The 23,842-nt window shown below is 44.7% G+C and overlaps 1 protein-coding gene across 3 annotated transcripts; it reads left to right on the forward strand.

Moving 5' to 3' along the window:
• The first annotated feature begins 1,108 nt into the window (after positions 1-1,108).
• LOC129388140 (uncharacterized) lies at positions 1,109-22,762 on the forward strand. Of its 3 annotated transcripts, none has more exons than XR_011890709.1 (5): positions 1,109-1,984; positions 6,976-7,061; positions 7,124-7,196; positions 20,750-20,887; positions 22,592-22,762. XR_011890709.1 is itself a non-coding variant. In XM_072285093.1 (5 exons), exons 1-4 carry the CDS (start codon positions 1,313-1,315, stop codon positions 20,837-20,839), a joined length of 921 nt encoding a protein of 306 aa, XP_072141194.1. In that variant the 5' UTR covers positions 1,237-1,312; the 3' UTR covers positions 20,840-20,887; positions 22,592-22,762. The 3 variants fall into 3 exon arrangements, 2 of the variants coding, with proteins under 2 accessions (XP_072141195.1, XP_072141194.1); XM_072285093.1 differs by having other exon boundaries at positions 1,237-1,984; positions 6,976-7,044; positions 7,107-7,196; XM_072285094.1 differs by lacking the exon at positions 20,750-20,887 and having other exon boundaries at positions 1,112-1,984; positions 6,976-7,044; positions 7,107-7,196.
• Positions 22,763-23,842: the final 1,080 nt, after the last annotated feature.

Consider the following 23,842-nt stretch of genomic DNA (forward strand, 5'->3'; position numbering starts at 1 on the left):
CTACTACGAGATACATAACGAGCGATGTCCCCCTTATAGCGACGGAGATCGATGCTCGTGGTCCTAGAAACACGTCCGTGGTGGTTGTCGCAACAAATATGATGTCACTCCCGTTCGCCCAATCAACTGCAGAGAACTTTTACTCTGGATTATTTGAGTAAGTCTGATGGTGTGTCTTTCATAAGACGGCTATATTTTATAACGGCTAGCCGGCAGGCTGGGAGGCTGCAGTTTGTCGTGTCGACGAATGTCATTATAACGACCACAGCACGCCAGTTCCGTGTCGGTTGTAGTAAACAGATCGTGTTCTAACCATCCTACCGAACGCCCGCTACATTCTTCTTCGGCCAACAAAGATAGGCATTAATGCATTACTTCCGTCGTAAGTGCAGTGACTTCTTTTTTCATAATATACATATACACAGGCTTACTAAATGAGCTCACGCATGTCTTGTGTTAGCGGCGCCAGTAGGAGTTGCAAAGCTGGCCATAGCGCACTGTTTTCGAATTTCTTTCGTATAGTTAGAATTTTGCATCTGACTTCTTCGTGATACGGGTAGGGCTAGACCAAATAAGTTACACCAAGTTCTGGGCGTATAACCTTTTCGAACAAGTCGCACCACTGGTTCGATTTTATTCATGTTGCAAAAATGAAGAATCCTTTTTTGACATGCTTCAATGTGCTTGATAATTTCCTGAGTGGGATTACTCCTACATGTTTGCAGCATAAGTAGCCTCTTGGGAAAATCAGTATAACCAATACTAACAGCTCAGGAACCGCTTGAAGTCATTTACAGAGAACACATGACATGTTAGGGTGTTGTCCGGGAATAGGAACGTAATCTAGCTTTGAGATGGAGCGTTCTTCTGTGGCGTTTGTAAGTGAGAGGATACTGCCGCGACTCGGCATTACTTGAGCATAGGATTGCTTTTGCGACCAGTGAGCTATTCTTGTTATTACTGCGCGTACCTGTCTCAACAGCAAACCAATTTTCTTACAGATAGGAAGGACAAAATAAACAACCACGCTTTCTTCGTCCGAGCTCGACGGGAACCAGTCCAAACGAAGCAGAAGACATGTTCCTACATGATGAAGCATTTCTGGAAATATGGGATGCTCGGCCGGATATTCGGGTGCCTATTTATTCAAGATTTTTGGGACAGATCACTTACGAAGGCCGATGTTCGTATAATCAGTCTGTACACTTTCTACTCTGCCATTTGGATACTGTTTAGCACATCGCTGTCAGCGGTTCTTGTGGGCAGGATATTTCTATTGTCCGACATAGCTCGCTCTTTCACCAGATCCCTCATGTTCATATTGAACAGCGTCGTGACCTTTAAGATTGTCCTCAACTTCGCTTGCATGGCACTGGGATCGTCCAGGCTACTGCTGTTCCTGCGAGACTCTCAGGCCTACGAGAAATCTGCATATTTGGTGCCCTTCGAAGACCCCATTAACCGAGGGCGAATGTTGCGTGTTCGCTTGAGAAAAATCGCCAGCCTGGTGGTGCTGGTCATCGTGTATGGCTTGGCCATCCGGATTTACGTGGATAGCGCGATGCAGGACAGCAGGAAACAGTGGCGCATTCCTCTCTTGATCTGCAGCTTTTTCACGATGTTCGTCTTCCTATTATACGACTCTTTAGCGTACGTTATCCTCAGCTCGTGCTCAGCAGTCTTGGCTGAGTACCTGCGCGTCGAATTGGTAGCCCTAGGCGGGTGCGTGACGCCTCGTCGAGTGGAGGAGGTGAGGCTCAGGCTTTCCGCCATCAAGAAGCTCAAGCGCTCTCTGAACGAAATCTGGCATCCGGCGCTGGCTGTTTGGTCAGCGTGCCTCGTACTGGTGCTCTGCATAACCCTATACGCCATCTTCGACGGCGACATTGGGCAGCCCGAGGTCTTGCTCGCTTTGGCCTACTCTGCTTACGCCTCGATGAGCTTCGCTGACCTCGCCATCTTGAGCCAGTGTTTGAGTGATCTGGTAAGCTGGCATGAAAGTTTTCATGAAACACCTTTCTTTATTATTTGGTGGCTTGCTGGGAGAGCTTAAAAACACTGCAGTTCGGTGCGCACGTGGCAAACCTAAATGTTGTTGCGTCTATATATGTGAAATATTTCTACGATCCATGCATTACTCCGCATGATGCCATATGGAAGATCTCAAAGTGCGCAGCCGAATAGAGACGTGATGTTCCGTTTCAGCGGGTTTGAAGTAAGTCATCAAGGTATGGATGCAAGGAAATACAATTTTACACGTAAAATCTTTACAATTTACTGCTTAAATACGGATTGACGCAGTGCTCCTCACTATTACGTCAGTGGCGCTCCATTATGCTGTTGTGATAACAGCTTGGTCGTAAACATGCCGACTATTAACACTCGGAACAGCTTTAAAGATGTGTTTCCTGTTTTCTGGGAGAACTACCTTGTACACCGAGTTTAAATTTAGAGCGAATGGGGGGAGGGGCGTACGCGTTAAGGATGGTGCGTGTTAATTAGTACATCGGGGCAAAATTTCTGAATAGTTGATTCTCTCTATTTAGAGGGGTCGACGAAGCGCCCTACTTTGTTAGCCCGATGTGCTTGGAAAAGAAAATGTCGCACCGAGAGTCAACTTTCTTTTTATTTATTTCTTTCTTTATTTATTTATTATACCTCAAAGGTCCCTGAACAGGACATTACATGAGGGGTGGGCACATTGAAGAAACGGCGTGTCAGGTTAGGAAATGTGACTTGAAAGATGGTCTTCGATGGCAGCTTTGAAACGAGAAATGTCAGTGATGAGGGCGATGTCAGAAGGAAGGGTATTCCATTCACGGGCTGTGCATAGAAAAAAAGAACGTTGATACGTAGTGGAATGGGCGCGTTGCAGATACACAGCATTAGGATGTGTGTGGCGGGAAAAACGGTGGCCTGGAATGGTGACCTGGTCACCTGAGGGCTGTAAATGAAAGAACCTAAAAAATAAAAGAAGACGAGCACTTTTGCGGCGGGAGGCGAGCGAGGGAAGACACAACCTGGATTTTAAGGCTGAAACACTTGTGTTATAGGAGTAGTCAGAAAGAATGAATCTGGCCGCTCGGTTCTGAACCGATTCTATGGTGTTAATCATATTAACCTAATGGTTGCCATAAATAGCACAAGCATATTCTAGTTTAGTTAGGATTAAGGTTTTATATGCTAGTAGTTTGACTGCGGGAATTGCTGATGACAAGTTACGGCGTAGATAACGTAGTAATTGGTAGCAGGAATTAGTTAACTGATTTATATGATGGGTCCAAGATAAGTCACTAGATATATGCACTCATAGGTATTTAAATGTTTCACATTGTGTTAAAGTGCACTTGTTAAGGGAGTAGGACGGTACTACATAATTACGACGTCGATGAAAGCACACGTGAGAACATTTACTGACATTGAGGGACATGTACCATTTGCTGCACCATGCCTGGATTTGGAGGTCTTCCTGAAGAGCGGAGCAGTCTAAAGCATTTGTTATTTGTCGGTATAAAACGCAATCGTCCGCGAAAAGGCGTATGTTGGATGATAAGTTAAGTGGAAGGTCATTAATATATATGAGAAAGAGGAGAGATCCAAGGACAGAGCCTTGGGGCACACCGGATAGAACGGGAGATAGGATTGAGGAGATCGAGTTAGCGGAAACAAACTGAAGGCGCTCGGTTAGAAATTCACGGATCCAATTAAAGATGTCTGGGTGAAGACTGAGGTGCGAGAGTTTATCCAGGAGAAGAATATGTGACACTTTATCGAAGGCTTTTTCGAACTCCAGGAAGAGAGCGTCAGTGGGGATATTGCGATCGAGATGAGAATACAAATCGTGTAGGAACAGAGCAAGTTGTGTGTCGCAAGAATGAGCTTTGCGAAATCCGTGCTGATTAGGATGAAAGAAATTGACAGATGAAAGGAAAGTGGCAATGTGGCAATGTATAACGTGCTCCATCAGTTTCGAGCAAACACTGGCGATCGAAATTGGACGGTAGTTTCTAGGATTTGTACGGTCGCCTTTCTTAAAGATGGGAATTATTTTTACAAATTTTCCAGTCAGTAGGAACTGATCCCGTTGTGAGAGACTGTTGAAATATTAGCGTTAGAAAAAGACTGCTAATGTGCTTAGTGCTTTTTAAAACCTTGGAATTAATGCCATCAGTACCACACGAGGACGAATTTTTTAACGAATCTATGATAATAATTCCGTTCGCATTAAAAGTAATGTTTGCCATAGAAGGATAAGTAAAAGGTGGTAATGTGGGAAGAATTTCAGGGTAGTCATTAGTAAAAGCAGAACAGAATGCAGTGTTTAAAGCTTCAGTGACCTCGGTTTTGGGAACTGGGGAGCCAGAACTGTCAAGTAGAAAAACAGTGCTGGACGACTGGGGATTAATATATTGCCAGAAACGTTTTGGGTTATTGAGCAACATAGAGAGCAGCGTGGTTGAAAAAAAACCACGCTTGGCCTTTGCGACCTGCGTGTCATATTGTTTGACTGCAAGGTAGTATTTCTCCCACTTAAGTTCGCATTGAGAAGAGTTTGCAGAACGGAAGAGACGTTTTTTCTTGTTGTTCAGTCGTTTTAATGTGTTGGTAAACCATGGGGATTGTTTCCGTTCATTAATTGTTATGGTAGGAACGTATAATTTATTAAGACGCAAGAATTCAGATTTGAACAGTAACCAGTTAGACTCAAGTGAACGAAGATAGAAGGCAGCTGTGAATCTTTCATAAAAGGTTGTTAAATCTCGGATCATGCTGTCATAGTCGCCTAGCTCTGTCGTAGAGAGTGAGTGTTTTTTTCGTTTCTGTTTTATTAGATATATGGCATGAAAAAGAAGCGTGCAGTATCTTATGGTCACTGAGGCCAATCACGTACGAGATAGGGGAAAGGTTATCAAGGTGTGAAGTTAGTACCAAATCCAAGATATTAGAGCAATGGTCTGTAGTGCGAGTGGGATGACTGGCAACTTGGGTTAATCCAAATGTGAGACACGTGTTTGCGAACTCGCTAGCCGTGTTATTTTTTTATACTAAGGAAGCTAGATTAGACGAATCGATTGATGGGAAATTAAAATCGCCTAATAGTAGCACAGGCGTGTTAGGATATGAGGCAGCTATCTTGCATAAGGCGTCGTGGAAAAGCGCAAAAAATGAAGAGTCAGTAGAAGGCGGGCGATAGCAAATGCCAAAGCAGTTCAAGAGATGAGGATATGGTAACCGGGATGCAACGTAGGTGATGACTCGTGGCGATAAGGACACCACCACCACGAGTATCATCGGCTCGATCTTTGCGAAAGATGTCGAAGTCGGGAAGGAGGGGCAGGATCTCGGAATCTAGAACAGACGAATTAAGCAATGTTTCTGTTAGGCAGACAACATTACTTGAAGATGAGCTGATGAGGCCACATACAGAATGAAGTTTTGGAATGATACTGCGGATATCAGTGAACAAAAAGCAATAAATAGAAGGACTAGGAGGGGTGGATTGAGGCTTCGACTTAGGTAATTACTAAGTTTTGCGTTCAACTACCTTATCGGCTTGCTGGTCGAAAATGTAGGTTTTGTTGCCGGAAACGAGTTTGTCGTGACGTAATTTAAACGGGATATTGTTCGTCTTTCCGGATTCAATGAGGCGCTTACGAGCTAGGCGAACTGTGGGGCAAAAATATTCGGAAATGCCGAAAGTTGTTCCTCTGATTTTTTTAGTGAAAGGATGTGCTCTTTATCTTTGAAGTGAGCGAATTTAACAATTACTGGTCTGGACCTGCCATGGTGATAAGTTCCGAGCCTATGAGCGCGTTCAGTTTCACGCGGTTGAATGGGAGACTGATGGTGCTGGATGAAGTAATCAATGATTAGTTTTTCGGACTCTCGCCAGGTTTCATTCGGACAATCTTTTCGCCCATAAAAACAAGGTTACAATGACGAGATCTGTTGTCGGCAGTGTCAGCGCGGGCAGTCAGAAGGGAATAAGCGCCATGTTATGAGGGATGTGTGATCAAAGCTTGAAATGTGTAGGTTTATCATGGTCTTTGTGGCAAATTACTTATTCGCTCTGGAATGTTGGACGCGTGCGTGTTTTACTGATTGTGTAGTTAGACTGTTTGCCCAGTGCTCTGGAAGAAATGGATGTGACATAGAGTTCACATTTGGAAGGCTTGAGGTTACCTTATGGGTGATGTGCGGTCAAAGTGGGGTGTTCACTTATGACTTTCGAAGAAAGTTAGTTATTACAGCACTTGAACGTGTCCTACGATTGAAAGTCATCTTTTGTGTGTGTGTTTCGGAAGAACCAAACGTAAAAATGCTTTAAATTTGCCGCAAATGGAGGCAACGTTATGGGTCATGTGCTGGAAAAACTGCCTGTAGCAATTAGAGGCTTTGCAGCAAATTGCATTGCAAGCGCGGTAATACGTGCCTTTTACTAACTGTATGGAATGATTGCCTGGGGCCCTGAGCGGTAGAATTGAAAGTACACCGAATTCAGATTTGCTGAAGCAGAGGCTTTGCTTGTGATACAGCAGAGTCGCAAAAGCCGGCTGTGTGTGTGTATATGTTGCGGGGGAGGGGTATTTTGGCATTCACATATATCGTGAAATTATCTTTGTTAAAAGCGCCATTGGTTCGAGAATATCAGCGAATTGGGTGTTTGGTTGGTATTGGTTGAGTTTGAAAAAAGAACGCGGCATACTTCGAGGGATATGGTAAAAAAGTATGTGGTGTCCTGAGAATACACACGTGTCTTCCTTCTTTATCTTGTCCCTCGTACTGCGCGCCTTTTCTAAGAATAGTTGATGGAGCGGGCACATCCAATAAAGCTAAGTGTGCTGCGTAAGCTATTCTCCACTGCTTCTTGAATGAGAGCTGCAGATCGAATTCGGAGGTGCTACGTGCTCTCTCGTGAAATAATGTCTGGGCGTGATACTGCTGAGCAGATTTATCAGTGGCTCCTTATTTCAGGCACGACAGTTGAAAAATGCCGCACTCCATGTGGAAATGACCGGAGCAGCAGAATCCTACAAGGAACAGGTAGCTTAGGCGCTCAGGTAAGGAAAACACTGACACATGTTTTGTTTCTTGCCCTTAAACAGGTCCAATATTTCCACAGAACGGTCGACCCTGAGTCCTTGTGCTTCACAGGGGGAGGCTTCTTCCGCCTCAACAAGACTCTCCTGGTCTCTGTGAGTTCCGCGTAAATTGAAAACATACCGCATCTGAAGGTTTTCATTTCTGCATCTTGTTTTTATGTTCTTTCTGCTAAAATTACTTGCGTTCATATTTTTAGGTATCGCAAGGCAGCGAGAAACATTGAATGAGTGATTTCCCAAGTGGTAGTTTGTTACGAAACAAGATGAGACTTTACTGTTCGAACTGTGTGCTTTAATGTGTCCCTGACTATGGCAGTTAGATTTTATGAATTAAGGATATTCAGAAGGACTGCAAGGCTTTACCCGTGCGCTTGTTGATTTAGGTGAAATTTACATGGCACTACGGTGAGTAGGGGAATCGCACCAAGAAACGTCGGAAAGCATAAGCACTTCCGCGGAACATTCTGCTTGTAGCAACCTTAGTATAAATGCGTGATCATGGTTGGCTTGCCTATATGTACGCATATATATGCTTGAACCTTGCTGTATATACACAGTAGAGTCCTTTCAAGACGTACTCGAAGGGGCCATGAAAATTTGTTCGTCTTATCAGAAGAAAAGTTGGCGACATGACCAGGCGCGTCCAAATATCTTACTTCAAAACGGTAAATGAAATAGAGGAGGAGGAGGAATAAACTTTTATTTTGGAAACAGTATTCCGGGGTGAGCCCCGGTTCTACTCTCGGTGTGAGGTCTCCTCATTCCAGGAACCCTCTGGCCTTCGCTGCTTCCTTGGCCCTGGCGACGAGACGTCGTTGTTGTTCCAGGTCCTCGGAGACGAGCTTGGCCTCCCACGTTTCTATGAGCTCTTCGCTTTGTCTGGCGTTGTAACAGTCTCTCGGTGAAGGCAATGCGTCTTTGTCTAGATGCCATGGACATTCGAGGATCAGGTGCGCTAAGGTGTCCGGTACGCCGCACATTGGGCAGTGGTATCCTTGTAGCGTTGGGTACAGTCTATGCATGATGATTCCGTGGATATAAGCATTACTTTGCAGTCTTCTTAGTGTAGTGCTTTCTTCTTTGTTGAGCTTTGGGTGAGGTGGTGGGTACACCCTGCGTTCCAGCCTGTGATGTTGAAGGATCCCTGAGTACGTGGTGGGTACGGTCTCTGCCTCCGCTGGCGCAGACCGGGCGTCTCGAGAGTAGGAAGGGTTGGCCCGGCAGGTGTGGCCTCGGGCCGCGGCTTGTGCCGCTTCGTTCCCCTCCAGCCCCTCGTGCCCAGGAACCCATGTCACGCAGGTGTAGGGGACCTGAGTACTGCAGTGCTTCAATAGCTTCAGCGCTTCTGTCGACACGCGACCCTTAGCGTAGAGCTTGACGGCTGCTTGAGAATCGGAGAAGATGACAGCTGCGTCCATGCACGTGGTGGTTGCTAGGGCGATCGCCGTCTCTTCTGCAGTCTCGGGGTTTCGTGCATGGACTGTGGCAGACGCCAGCTCTCTGCCCTGAGAATCTACGACGCTCAGGGCGTAAGCATTTCATTGTGGGTATTTGGCTGCGTCGGTGTATCTGGCGTCCGGATCTTGCCTGTGTCTTCGCCGTGGAGCATTCACTCGGGCTTGTCTTCTTTCCTTGTGGTACGTGGGGTGCATGTTGCGTGGAATTGGGCCTATGCAAATGTATTCGCGGAGGTTTGAAGGAATTTTTTTCTTTTCGGTCCGTGGTGGCTATAAAGGTTTCACCGTAGCTCAGCCGTTGCAGCACTGATCTTCCGGTGGGCGTGAGCTACAGTCGTTCTAATTGACTAGCTTTGTGAGCTTCAGCTAGCTCTTGCCAGGTGTTGTGTACGCCCATCTTGAGAAGTCTCGTAGTCGAAGCCGTAGATGGTAGGCCCAGGGCGATTTTGATGGCTTTCCGTATTTGCATGTTAATTTTTTCTAGCTCTACATTCTTCATCGCGAGGTAGGGTGTGCCGTATGTTATTCGACTGGTGAGGAGTGCTTGCATCACGCGTAGCGTGTCTTGTTCTTTAAGTCCGCTTCTATGGCTTGCAACTCTCCTGACGAGATGCGTGAGCTGTGATAGCGTTCGCTGTAGTCGCGGGAGGATGGCCGCCCCGGACCCGTCTTTGTGTATGTGTAGCCCTAGAACTCGTAAGGTTTCCAGTCTTGGAATGGGCGTTCCATTGAGGGTGACGTTAGGATCGGGTTCATCGTAGCCGGGTGGTCTGCCTCTCGTTCTTGACTTGAGGACGAGGTGCTCGGACTTCTCGGGAGCACAGCGCAGGCCGCATTTGTGCAAGTAGCTCTCGATGGTATCTACTGCTTCCTGTAGGCGTGTTTCTTGTGTTCCAGCGTTTGAGGCCCTTGTCTATAACGTGATATCATCTGCATAGAAAGCGTGTCTTACGTCTGGTATCGCGTCAAGGAGGCTGGGTAATTTGATCATTGCGACGTTGAAGAGCAACGGCGATATGACCGAACCCTGCGGGGTGCCTTTGCTCGGTAGTCGGAAGCTCTCGCTGAGCAGGTTGTATATTCCAACTGTGAGGAAATTCCTGACATAGTCGTATGTCCGAGAACCGCAGTCCAGGTCTTCGAGGTTGCATAGGATAGCTTCGTGACTGACGTTGTCGAAAGCTCCCTTTACGTCGATGGCTAAAATCGATGATTTGCTTCTGGTACTCAGGTGGTCGATGAGGTCTTCCTTGAGTAGAAGGAAGACATCTTGCGTGCACATAAACATGACATAAAAGGCATGCACAGTGAACTATGCACAGTGAGGACGACCTTGGTTAAGCCAAATTTTCAGATATAACGAACATTGGAATGTTTGGTTTTCCATAGAGTAAATGCAAACAAAAAAAAAATCCCCTTAAGACGAACCGCCTCAGGCGTTCTCTTCGGTTAAGACGAACTTCGGAGTGGTGGCTGCAGACTCCGAAGCCTAAGATGCCTTGATACGCCGCGCCCCTGGGCGCGGCGTATCCCATTATTCGTCAAGAGTTTATATTTACAGCATTATTCGGGGACGTCACCTACCTTGAAGGTACCGAACAGAAGACTCGAGGTGTGTTGAGTGCACGTGAGTGCGTCACAGTATGCACGCAATCGCAAGTTTGCCATAGATATGAGGCGTAGCAACGTCACTTCGATAAGCCAGCGTGCGGCTGTCCACACGTTGCAATCATTGAGTTATTTATTTATGAATACTACGACTTCAGAAAGATCACAGCAGGGGATTTGTGAATTCGTTTGATTCTGCCTGCTCTGCAGTCGCCCGGTAACACACCATCATTCAGATACTTCATAAACAAGTGCTTGGCACACTATTCTGCATACGTGTACCTTTAAAAAAGGCACTTGGGATATAATCTGGGCCAGTGGGTTCTTTCACGTCTAGTTTCAGCAAAAGGTTGAACATACCGAGCTCAGAAATATTTACATTCGGCACAGGAGGGAAAATCTTATTAAAAATTAGTAGACAAATATTATATGTTGGAAATACAAATTTGAAATGATCATTGTAAACTGCACAAGCCTCAGTGGCATCGCACATGAATTTGCATTTAACTAAAACGTGGGGTTAGAATACGAACGCGGCTTAATAGACCATCAGAATTCAAATGACGTTTTAATGAAAGGAGGAAGCGAGATACTGAACAATTTTGGCTTACCATTCTTAGTTTGTTGTTTCAGTTTTTCAAATATATTAGAATGGCTTCTTCCAGCGAAATGCAACACGCGTTTTTAGCTTCTTTTTCAGCCTTCTAAGCTGCAGCGTTTGACGAGTAATCCAAGTATTGTTCCCTGTAGATTTTCTGTTATTATTGGCACAATAACGTGCTATACGTGCGTGTATTTAAATGTGTTTTAAGTTATATTTTTAGAAACGAGCCATAAGTCATTTATACTACACGTGTTTTGCCCGAAATCATTATAATAAATATCTAGCAATCCAGTCATTGATTGATCACTAGCGTGAGAAAAAAGTTTGAAATTGGTGACTTTCAATGCCCTGATCATAAAAAAAAACATCTATTTACGTTAGTACCACAGCCGCGTAATGAACTATTCTTGGTGTGACGTTACGCCATCTGGGATTCTTCAGAGTACTATTCATGACTGGATTTAGGATTGAAACAGTATTTTAAATTCGGATAATTTCACCTAGAACCTGTAGCAAATCGAGATGAAAAGCTACATCTGGCATTTTAATGTCCTTGAAATCTGAAGACGGCGGGGAGAAAGTTGTCCAATCTATATTTGGAAAATTAAAATCGCCAGATAAAATTATTCTGTCTCTTGTTTTTGTATGAGAGCACATGTAATGAACCGAGACAATAGAATTTGGGGGCGTATCGTTCATTGTTAGTATGAAGACGTTTTGAGCTCCCAGAACATCAGCCGTTCTGGGAAGCTGTAGGGACACCTTTAAACAAAATAGCCAACCCGCCGCCCGTTCTGTCTCAATGTTTTTTATGGAAGCTCATGTAGTTTTCCGGAACAAATTCACTTTCTTAATTCGCGTATATTCTTGCATAGCCTAGTAACTGTGAGGAGAACAATTTTCGGTTCATGAGAAAGAAACAACTTCAAGCTGGGTTGTTTTATTCACGATCATCATCATCATCATCATCATCAGCCTAGTTACGCCCACTGCAGGGCAAAGGCCTCTCCCATACTTCTCCAACTACCCCGGTCATGTACTAATTGTGGCCATGTTGTCCCTGCAAACGTCTTAATGTCATCTGCCCACCTAACTTTCTGCCGCCCCCTGCTACGCTTCCCTTCCCTTGGAATCCAGTCCGTAGCTCTTAGTGACCATCGGTTATCTTCCCTCCTCATTACATGTCCGGCCCATGCCCATTTCTTTTTCTTGATTTCAACTAAGATGTCGTTTACCCGCGTTTGTTGCCTCACCCAATCTGCTCTTTTCTTATCCCTTAGCGTTACACCCATCATTCTTCTTTCCATAGCTCGTTGCGTCGTCCTCAATTTCAGCAGAACCCTTTTCGTAAGCCTCCAGGTTTCTGCCCCATATGTGAGTACTGGTAACACACAGCTGTTGTACACTTTCCTTTTGAGGGCTAGTGGCAACCTACTGTTCATGATTTGAGAATGCCTGCCAAACGCACCCCAACCCATTCTTATTCTTCTGGTTATTTCAGTCTCATGATCCGGATCCGTGGTCACTACCTGCCCTAAGTAGATGTATTCCCTTACCACTTCCAGTGTTTCGCTACCTATCGTAAACTGCTGTTCTCTTCCGAGACTGTTAAACAGTACTTTAGTTTTCTGCAGATTAATTTTCAGACCCACCCTTCTGCTTTGCCTCTCCAGGTCAGTGAGCATGCATTGCAATTGGTCTCCTGAGTTACTAAGCAAGGCAATATCATCAGCGAATCGCAAGTTGCTAAGGTATTCTCCATCAACTTTTATCCCCAATTCTTCCCACTCCAGGCCTCTGAATACCTCCTGTAAACATGCTGTGAATAGCATTGGAGATATCGTATCTCCCTGTCTGACGCCTTTCTTTATAGGGATTTTGTTGCTTTCTTTGTGGAGGACTACGGTGGCTGTGGAGCCGCTATAGATATCTTCCAGTATTTTTACATATGGCTCATCTACACCCTGATTCCGTAATGCCTCCATGACTGCTGAGGTTTCGACTGAATCAAACGCTTTCTCGTAATCAATGAAAGCTATATATAAGGGTTGGTTATATTCTGCACATTTCTCTATCACTTGATTGATAGTGTGAATATGGTCTATTGTTGAGTAGCCTTTACGGAATCCTGCCTGGTCCTTTGGTTGACAGAAGCCTAAGGTGTTCCTGATTCTATTTGCGATTACCTTAGTAAATACTTTGTAGGCAACGGACAGTAAGCTGATCGGTCTATAATTTTTCAAGTCTTTGGCGTCCCCTTTCTTATGGATTAGGATTATGTTAGCGTTCTTCCAAGATTCCGGTATGCTCGAGGTTATGAGGCATTGCGTATACAGGGTGGCCAGTTTCTCTAGAACAATCTGACCACCATCCTTCAACAAATCTGCTGTTACCTGATCCTCCCCAGCTGCCTTCCCCCTTTGCATAGCTCCTAAGGCTTTCTTTACTTCTTCTGGCGTTACCTTTGGGATTTCGAATTCCTCTAGGCTATTCTCTCTTCCACTATCGTCGTGGGTGCCACTGGTACTGTGTAAATCTCTATAGAACTCCTCAGCCACTTGAACTATCTCATCCATATTAGTAACGATATTGCCGGCTTTGTCTCTTAACGCACACATCTGATTCTTGCCTATTCCTAGTTTCTTCTTCACTGTTTTTAGGCTTCCTCCGTTCCTGAGAGCCTGTTCAATTCTATCCATATTATAGTTCCTGATGTCCGCTGTCTTACGCTTGTTGATTAACTTGGAAAGTTTTGCCAGTTCTATTCTAGCTGTAGGATTAGAGGCTTTCATACATTGGCGTTTCTTGATCAGATCTTTCGTCTCCTGCGATAGCTTACTGGTTTCCTGTCTAACGGCGTTACCACCGACTTCTATTGCGCACTCCTTAATGATGCCCATGAGGTTGTCGTTCATTGCTTCAACACTAAGGTCCTCTTCCTGAGTTAAAGCCGAATACCTGTTCTGTAGTTTGATCCGGAATTCCTCTAGTTTCCCTCTTACCGCTAACTCATTGATTGGCTTCTTGTGTACCAGTTTCTTTCGTTCCCTCCTCAAGTCTAGGCTAATTCGAGTTCTTACCATCCTGTGGTCACTGCAGCGTACCTTGCCGAGCACGTCTACATCTTGAATGATGCCAGGGTTCGCGCAGAGTATGAAGTCGATTTCATTTCTAGTCTCACCATTCGGGCTCCTCCACGTCCACTTTCGGCTAACCCGCTTGCGGAAAAAGGTATTCATTATCCGCATATTATTCTGTTCTGCAAACTCTACTAATAATTCTCCTCTGCTATTCCTAGAGCCTATGCCATATTCCCCCACTGACTTGTCTCCAGCCTGCTTCTTGCCTACCCTGGCATTGAAGTCGCCCATCATTATAGTGTATTTTGTTTTGACTTTACTCATCGCCGATTCTACGTCTTCATAAAAGCTTTCGACTTCCTGGTCATCATGACTAGATGTAGGAGCGTAGACCTGTACAACCTTCATTTTGTACCTCTTATTAAGTTTCACAACAAGACATGCCACCCTCTCGTTAATGCTATAGAATTCCTGTATGTTACCAGCTATTTCCTTATTAATCAGGAATCCGACTCCTAGTTCTCGTCTCTCCGCTAAGCCCCGGTAACACAGTACATGCCCGCTTTTTAGCACTGTATACGCTCCTTTTGTCCTCCTAACCTCACTGAGCCCTATTATATCCCATTTACTACCCTCTAATTCCTCCAATAACACTGCTAGACTCGCCTCACTAGATAGCGTTCTAACGTTAAACGTTGCCAGGTTCAGATTCCAATGGCGGCCTGTCCGGAGCCAGGTATTCTTAGCACCCTCTGCAGCGTCACAGATCTGACCGCCGCCGTGGTCAGTTGCTTCGCGGCTGCTGGGGACTGAGGGCCGGGGTTCGATTGTTGTATTCATATAGGAGGTTGTGGCCAAGTACTGCACCAGGGTGGCCAATCCTGCTCTGGTGAGAGAGTGCGTTACCGGTTCTGGTCACCGGGATCAGGCCGCACTCCAGGCCTGTTTGTGCAATTTTCTCAACTCACAGTTTTTTTTTTGTATTTTCCGGTGGAGAATAGCGCGGCACCGGGATTTGAATCACGGTCCTCTTGCAATGGAGACGGATACTCTACCGTCCCCGTAGGAGTTAAATTAAAAATTAATTTATGGGGTTGTACGTGACAAAACCACTTTCTGATTATGCACGCCGTAGTGGAGGACTCCGAAAATTTCGACCACCTGGGGTTCTTTAACGTGCACCTAATTCTAAGTACACGGGTGTTTTCGCATTTCGCCCCCATCGAAATGCGGCCGCCGTGGTCGGGGTCCGATCCCGCGACCTCGTGCTCAGCAGTCTAACACCATAACCACTGAGCAACCACGGCGGGTCCCGCAGGAGTTGTACGCCTCATTTAACCTACAGTGGTGCCCTATTTGGTCAGTCAAGGTGGACCAATCTGAGCTCGGTTATACCGCATGGATGGAACTCGGCTAGAGAACCTGGTATTTATGACCTGCACATGTGAGTGTGAGGCCATACATATTTGAAGATATATATCTCTCTGTTTTTTTTTTAGGAGGGTTCCCGTACAGTGACAAAATAAAAGAAAAGACATTAAAAGAAAGAAAAAAAAAGAAAGAAAAAGGGGCGAAAAAAAAAAGGAACATAGCAGGTGATTTGAACTCGTGACCCTTCGATGTTGCCCGGAAAGATAGCTCAGTCGGTTCGTCAGGCCCCAGGCTACTTTCAAGCGCCACAACTCCTGCTCCGAGCCTCCCACTTACGTGGAAAGAGACTCATGTTGTCCGCGATAGTCGGTTTTTGCTGATTCCGAGTAGTTGGAAGGCATACTTTCTAGGAAAAATGGCCGCTCGAGGATAAGAGCGAACTCGAGCGGCTTTAGAGGCTAGGAAAACTGCCTTAAAATATTTAGACTTGAGGGAAAGCTTCGTTAACAAATTATAACAGGGCAATCAGCACTCGAATACGACGAGAGAAATTACTGAGACGTGGAAAATTCCCTTGAAAAAAAAATCTGGTTCGCGAGACAAATGTATTGAACCTCTTAAAAGATGAGGGGGGGGGGGAAATATGCGCTCACCGAGAGGGCATCGTCAGCACGAGACATCCACAAGGCACCTTACAGAGATGTGGAGAGCTTCGCGGCCGGAACGAAGCCTCCCTTCTCCGCCTGCCAAGAGGGGGAAACGCGCTTTCCGATCGCTCAAGGTTGCGCGGACAAAGCATAACTCTAGCGTCTAGGAAAAGCTTAACCAGGTGCGATGGCGGCACGCATAGCGTGGGAAGCTAGCCGCCAGAATAACTATACCAAGGACTGCTGCTGATGAGGGCGAAATACCTTCGTGTAATTATAATAACCCTAATAGGACTACTTTCGAAAAAAAAAAAAGGAAACGGCCCAGAGGGCTATACTACGAGAGCTATGACTGATAGTTTTCTATATATATATATATATATATATATTCATCTCATCTATGGGATCGCATGCGCGCGCTGTTGCTTTGTCTCTGCGTGTAGTATAGTTAAGAGAGCCAGTTTAAGGGCGGAGAAGAAAGAAAAGAAAAGCAAAAACTGCAGCGCCGTGGTTTTAAAGCGCACCCGTGGTAGAGAAACGGAATGCGATATAAGCGTGCGTAGCCATGATACGCACACGACAAACTGCCTTAAAATATTTAGACTTGAGGGAAAGCTTCGGTAACAAACGATAGCACAGCAATCAGCACTCGAATATAATTATAACCCTAATACTAATTGTAAATATTCATCTCATCTATGGGATCTAATGCGCGCGCTGTTGCTTTGTTTTGTGTGTAGTAGTTAAGAGAGCCAGTTTAAGGGCGATGCTACACCTTTAAAACAGAGATCGAGCTTCTGGATCCGTGTTTTCTGCGGTCTTCTGTCACTTTTAGAAATTCCATACCGATTGCCCTTGCCCCATCCATACATAATCCTGTCCACACTAAGCTTATCAAATACAGGCTTAACTTTGCAACCATTTGTTTCCTTATGCGTTGCACTTCCCCACAGTTTTTCCTGATTTCACTAACACTGGTAGGAAAATAATTTGAAATTAAAATCAAAGATGTCTTAAGCTTGAAACATGATTTCAGTACAGAACTTTTTTTATGAAAGCCCATTTACTTTATTCTAATAGTCACAGGATGATTTCTAGCTGCTCTTTTACCCAGTTTATGGTATCTTTCTACGCCCTCATAGTATACTTCAACTTTTTTTTATAAAAGTCACCTTTTATAGTAATGGCAAGACTTGCACTAGTTTGAAAACATTTCTCTTCCTTAGAATATACTATTAGGTTATTTTTCCTCCTTTTGGTTTCAAGCTCATTATTTTCTTTTTACAAAGCAAGATACATGTTCTAACGCGACGATGTTATGGGCCCTGTGTCGCAGAAAATCCGGTGTTGGTGTCGGCGTCAGCGCAGTTGTCCGTGAGCGAAAATTTTCATATATATTTAGGTATGCGTATATGCCACGCCTTGTTATATGACGTGAGGTATATGTAGTTTATATTACCACCCTATTCTGTCTCTAAAGTTCCTCATACCTTTTCTAGCGTTTCTTCACAAAGTTATTCCACAGAATTTTGAGAGTGACAGCCCACAAAACATCGACAACGCAAGCCTTTTATGTTGAATCTCCTCACATCTAAATATTAAAGGTGCGAAACAGTAACGGAAACCTGAAAATAATGCAATTTTTCGGCGTGACTGCACTACTTCTGGGATCGGCCCCCGCAAGAAGCAGCGTTTCTAAGAGAAAGCTCGCCTTCGTGCATAGAGTTCGCCGCCAGCCTTTACCGGTAAACATTACGGTTACATACGCTGCAGTTGTCGGGAAGCGTGAGAAGCAGTCTGGAATCCTTGAATGCTACCGCTTTGGACTCTTAAAGGCGAAGCTTAAGCGTCCTCCAAGTTTTTTTTTTTTCGAGCTGAGCCACTGTTAATTTTCATTCATTGACCTGCCTTTTTGTAGTGGTAGTAACGGGGGCTAGCTGATGCCCTAAACTTCCAATACGCTCGTTCAAATTCAGCAGATCGCTTTCAATTCTTCCCTGAAACATTTTTACCGACGCTGCCTTGTTAGTCTGGCATAAGAGCAACTGCATCAGAATGGGATGTTCGACGCTAATGCTAATCGCATTAGCGTCGGTATTTATTGCGAGATCAGTTCTGCCGGAATTGCCACTAAGAATATTAGAGGGAAACATGGTGTTTCAGTCCTTCCTTTTTGTCACTGAAGAGGGCCACATACACAGTTGCACATACGCTGCAGTGACCCAAGTTGGCGACAAAGAGGTTCATTGACGAGTGGCACAAGGACACTCATTTACACAAGTTGGCTTCAAGCAGGTTACACTGAAGAGTGGCACATGCTCAGTCGCACATAGTTAATTAAGGACCCAAGCTGGCGGCAAAAGAAGGTCCACTGGTCAGAGTAGCGCGTAGTGTTCCGACGATTGCTTTGCAACTCGGTCCACTGTGCGCTTCATATCAACGAGACCATGGAGTACCCAGCGACTCATGTTACAGACACAGGTGTATTACACCATTACAGACACAGGTGTATAAAGTGAGTGAAATATCATAAGAATGCTAATGGCATTAAAACTAGAGCATGCATGTTTCTCATATAACACCACCGTCGGTATTTCCCAGGTCGTAACGCTTCTTGCGCATCGCCGCTATATTGTCGACAACGCCTTGCTGTTGTCGTCACAGACACGATCGTATCGCACACATAATTTCTATTCTTACGCAAACATACTATAGTTAGTTGGTTCAAGAGATAGTCTTTAGGCTGGCTAAACAGCGACGGTCCCTCAAATTTGACGAGGCTGCTTGCTGGTTTGGGACGTCACTTTGTCCACATTGCAAACAAACACGTGCTACAGAAAACCACACATAGACAATCGAAACTAAGACGTCGCTGGAATACCCAGAGAGTCGGTGCCGACGCATGCTCACCAGTTGGCGCACATAGCCACATTAGCGATGCGGAAGGCGAACCGTCGAAGGCTTCCGCTTCGGCGTGCGAGGTTTGTCGAAGGAATCGGAGCCCTGATGACGTTGGCAGGAGAACGGTCAGGCCGCGTGGAGCCTTCAGCTGTAACTCGTGAGCCTTGAGACGGACACTCGGGCCTCGCCACATGTCCACCGCCGACCTTCTTGTTCCCTGCTGAAATGGCGCAACCCACTCTGGGGGATCGGCCATGAATCGGCCGCTGGAGGAACCGCCCGAACTTGTTCTCCCGCTTCTCTTGATTATGATGATGAAGCTATCATGGCTCGTACTCACCAAGGAAGATAGGCCAAGAATCGGGTGGTAGTAGGTTTCCAAATAAAATTCTTATTTGAAAATCAGAAGCGGAATGTAAATGAAAAAAAAAAAGAAACCACAGAAGATTTTGGAATAACTAAACTAGCATGCCAGCGAGCAGTCAGAGTATTGAAGGGTAAAATGTAAATGAGGTTATACAATCAAGGAGAGTACAAATACAATGTTAATAAAGAGTTCGGAGAAACTAATTTCAGTGAAATGAATGCTGATATGATCTGTTAGGTACTATGAAATTACAGTAATTAGCAGGGCTATCTTTTTCTTTCAGTTAAGAAATCAAATATTGAGCAACAAACGTCTCCGTGGCTATAGCCTAGGTTGGAGGCCCCAAATGATAATATTACCGGTATACTTAGTCTTGGTATAATTTGTCAGGGTGGAGTTTGAGAGCAATATATTTCTCTGTTTTGAATATCGTCAGCATGATGAAATGTAGGGTTCAATTAATTCAATTTCCTTACAATTGTGGCTTGGAAGGGACATCGTGAGACCACGTTTTTTTAAATAGAAATGCAATTACGGGATGCGACTGGGTAATCCAGCGTATAAGAGTTCGAACTACCGAGAAGGACACCACTGTTTATTCCAGCAAAGACTGGGATGCTGAATGTCTGGAGATGGTGCCAGCGATAATTTGCTTAAATCGTTCTGTAGGCAAAATTTTCTCCATCTCAATGCAGTTACGTAAGCTGTATCCAGTAAAATAGGTATCAGAGTTCTAGTTAAGGACGTTCTGGCTAATAAATCTGCCATTTCAGTTAAGTACAAACCACGGTGTCCAGAAACCCTTAACAAATAAATGCGTAATATTGTGTGAACTAAATTTTCGAACACATTTAAGATAGTTGTATTCGTTGCCGAGGAAAGCGACGCAAATACCGACAGAGAATATGTAATTACGACCGCTGACAATTGATCCGCGACAAGCTTGGGCAACGACAGAAGAATCGCCAATAATTCTGCTATAAAAACAGGCGTGTGATCAGGCATGGCGACCTGAAAAGGACCAACCAAGAGAAGGATCGCCGATCGCGCACTGTGCTGCACCGCCGCCATTCTCATCTGCCGCAACGCCACCACCGGCATTTTGCGCGCACCTCATGATGAGGAAAACATGATTTTAGGTCACACACGCAGGCACTCAGAGCGTGTGTTTCTCCCTTGAGTGTGTCTTTTTAGCGCCTTATAATCGTGTTTTCCAAATCGCACCAACTTGCCCAAGAAGTTTTATCAAGGTCATAATTATTCCACCCAATAACGATGCTGGATAGCCAAAATAGCATAGCATTTATTCTCTCAGTGCGTGGGATTTGGATAATATTGTGTCGTCTCTGTTCACTGTTTCCGTGCTACACCCATTGTACTTGCAACGACCGCCCCTGAGGGCTTAGCACATAGCTCAAGAAGGCGGGCCGCGAAAGCTTTGGGAGTAGGAAAGCAGAGCTGCGTCTCTGCAAGTCCTTCGAGGTTGTATGAGTGCAGCAGAACGAATGAGGCGTAAATACTGTGCCATAGAAGTATCGTAGCCAACGTGTTGCAACAAACGCCATAGCGAACGTCTTGTGACGAACAGTGTTGTCTAAACAACGCTCGCAGATGGCTGGCTCCATCATCACCTACGCCGTCATTCTAGTGCAGACAAGCGACGAACTCGCCGAACATGTAGATGTCTCAAGGCTGGTCTGAAGACAACTCGAGCCGGCAAGCCTGAAATGGCACACGTGTGAAAAATCGGTAAGAAGGTCCATGGAGGATTTAAAGCGTTGAAAACAACAGAGTATGCAAAACAACACAGTATGACTTACACAAGCACTACTTGTTTAAGTCAGACATATTTTCTACAACGCGGAGTACTTTTTCTTAAGAATGTCCAAATGATCTCGCTAGTTTTGGCCTTCGGTACAGTCTGCCTCAAGTAGCTGGTGAGCCGGTGCTTTGAGTGTCTACTTCATCTCGCCGTCTGTCGGATAATGATTTTGCTAGCAGCACCTGTGACCCATGTCTCTTTGTGTCCTCTGTGATTGTGCCTTCGCGCTGCAATATATCATTGAGGAATTGCCAACTAGCCCAACAAGTCCGCCTGCAAAAAGCACATGTTCTACATAAAAGGACAAATATAACTAGAAAAAAAACAAGCAATATGCAAACGCTGTCAGATGTTAAGCAGAAGTGTAAGGAAGTAATCAGAAAGTTCTTACTAAGAGGAAGCGTTAGCTCGGGGCCAACTCAGATGCCACCTATTCAAACACATGTAGAAACGCAGAAATGCGTTTATGAGGCAACGTCAGGACCGATTTGAGTGATATTTGTTTCACTTCAGTTAGAATGTGAAACTTTAGTGACTGTACTAAGCGTAATTTAGAGTTGGGCCCTGGATTCTTTTTCTAAAAACGCGAACAGTTGTTAAGCTTTAAAAAATGCAAACGCCAAATTTACAAATTTTTTCTCTGCACCAAGAACCGATATCGCAGTCTTGCAAACTGGGTCTGTTTGGGCGTCTGAAGCGAACGGAATTGATATATTACACATTGTATTGAATTACACCACTGTGTGACTACGGCATTTCCAGCATTGCAAAAACCTCGTAAACATTGTTAATTTAGTTTAGATAAGAATTCAGTTATCACATTGCCCGCTTTAGGTGTACTATTAGGCGCAGGTGACAGTACTGTGATATCGCTTTCATTGCCGAGTTGCGAAGTTGATAATATCGTTCGCAGAAATGTTATAATTGTCAACAATATTTATTAAAAAATGTCCGGCCTAAATAAATAAGATTGCTTGGAACAGCCAGTAGATTTGAACTTTTTTATTCTAAATGCAACAAGTGTCATGAATTCTTTTGCAGTGGTTCCAGACAAAAACGATTTATTTGTTCCCGTGTATTTAGATAGGTGCAGCCGAGCTAAAGCTTCCTCTTTATTTCTTTTTCAAGCTATGTAAAGACTGAATGGTTTATGAAGAATGGTATGAAATTCAATAATGAAATACTCGGCAAATTACAAGATGAAACTTGGAGGGGTTTTAACGTACACTAGATTGCACTACATGCTGCATACGTAGGCAAGCACGCACGGGATCCGCATTCTGAATGCTTTTGTTTGATGAACTTCATGAGCCCCGTTCTTGCAACTAAAATTGATTTTATTCGAACTAAGCGTAACTTCACGTCTCTCTTTCTTTCGATTTATTATTAATTTTTTGCTGGCTTTTACTGACTTTTGTCACGCTTAATAATTGACAACCTCATGCTGTTCATATGCCTCAGTTCTATCGTGTGTCGCATGCGGTAAGGCATTTTATCCGATGGAACACTCACGAAAGAAATGGTGCAGTCGCAGCCATCTGCAGCCAACGTCTTCACCCGAGCTTACTGTTAATCGCATTGGACGGTGCACTTGAATGAAGCGACTGACAGCTCATTTTCAACTGTTCCAGGCCTCGATCACTAAACGAATCCACGCGCAAGTGATGGGAAAGCTGCGTCGACGAAGTTGAGCTGGCATGAAGCGGAACATACGCACGAGAACTTCGAAATCCTACGGTGATCTCATAAGGCGCTTTGTTTGATATGGTAAAATAAACGTCAAGTGAATTTATTTCTTACAATTCAGCTGGAAATAGAACGAATGATGCCAATATACGAAAGTAATAATCTTTCACGCGCAATAGCTCTATCAGTCCATGTACGTGCAATGCCACACACGTGAACTGCGATCCTGGGCCGTGAATAGTTCGAGTAGGCCCAACCACGTGACCGGTGGAAGGGGTGCAGAGCATAGCGCAAGGTCAGAATTATGTCAAAGTTTTACTGCCGTGCAATATCACAGTAATGCGATGCCACTGGTCAGACTTTAATTTGAGAGTGCCTGGTTTAAAAGCTATTTCTGTAACAAAAAGAAAACTGCGCAAAACAACAATAAATTTTGGCAGAGCCCTCTATGTCGCGTTGAATGTCGGAGTTCATATACAGGGTGTCCCAGCTAACTTTAACCAGAGCTTAAAAATATGCGACTGCCACGTAGCTGTACAGAAACAAGGTAATGTTGTTTGCCGTCGCCCGGAGATACTGAACTTATTGTTTCAATTCCTCCTTATTAGATTATTAGTCTTAGCTAATTAATCAACTTCTCAAACATTATAATTTGATGGAACTTGTCGATGAGAAAATTGTAGAGAGACAAAAACTCCCGATATAGCTTTCTGTGGCTCAATAGGTGCTACATAAAAGTGTCTTTCCGAGCGTGAAAGAAGCCCGCGAATACCCGCAAAAATTGCCGCGCGACTAGCCGTTCGAGGCACTTTGCGTATACCCAAGTTGTCGTGAAAGACGTTCACTGAAGGGCGATGCATTCTCACACACCTTGTGACACACCTTGTGGTTGGTTTTAAACCATATTCCCTGAGCACAGCAGCCCGACGCGCTACCCATTGATCCAGCGATCCAAGTTGTGGTAAAACGTTTACAGAGAGACTGATAGGCCGCATAAAGGCTTGAGTATCATAAAAAAAAGAAATCTTAAGTTTGACGGAAACCCGTCTGGCCGGGAAAGTACATATAGAAGAAAAGTCAAGTGAAGGACTGACTAACATAGTACCCAAATGTAATGATCTTTCGGATACCAAACAGAAGCTTTCTTCACAATAATAAAAAAAAAATAGCAAAACCCATTTCACGATGACTGTCCA

The sequence above is a fragment of the Dermacentor andersoni genome, chromosome 10, assembly GCF_023375885.2.
Source record: "Dermacentor andersoni chromosome 10, qqDerAnde1_hic_scaffold, whole genome shotgun sequence".
Classification (NCBI taxonomy): Eukaryota; Metazoa; Arthropoda; class Arachnida; order Ixodida; family Ixodidae; genus Dermacentor; species Dermacentor andersoni.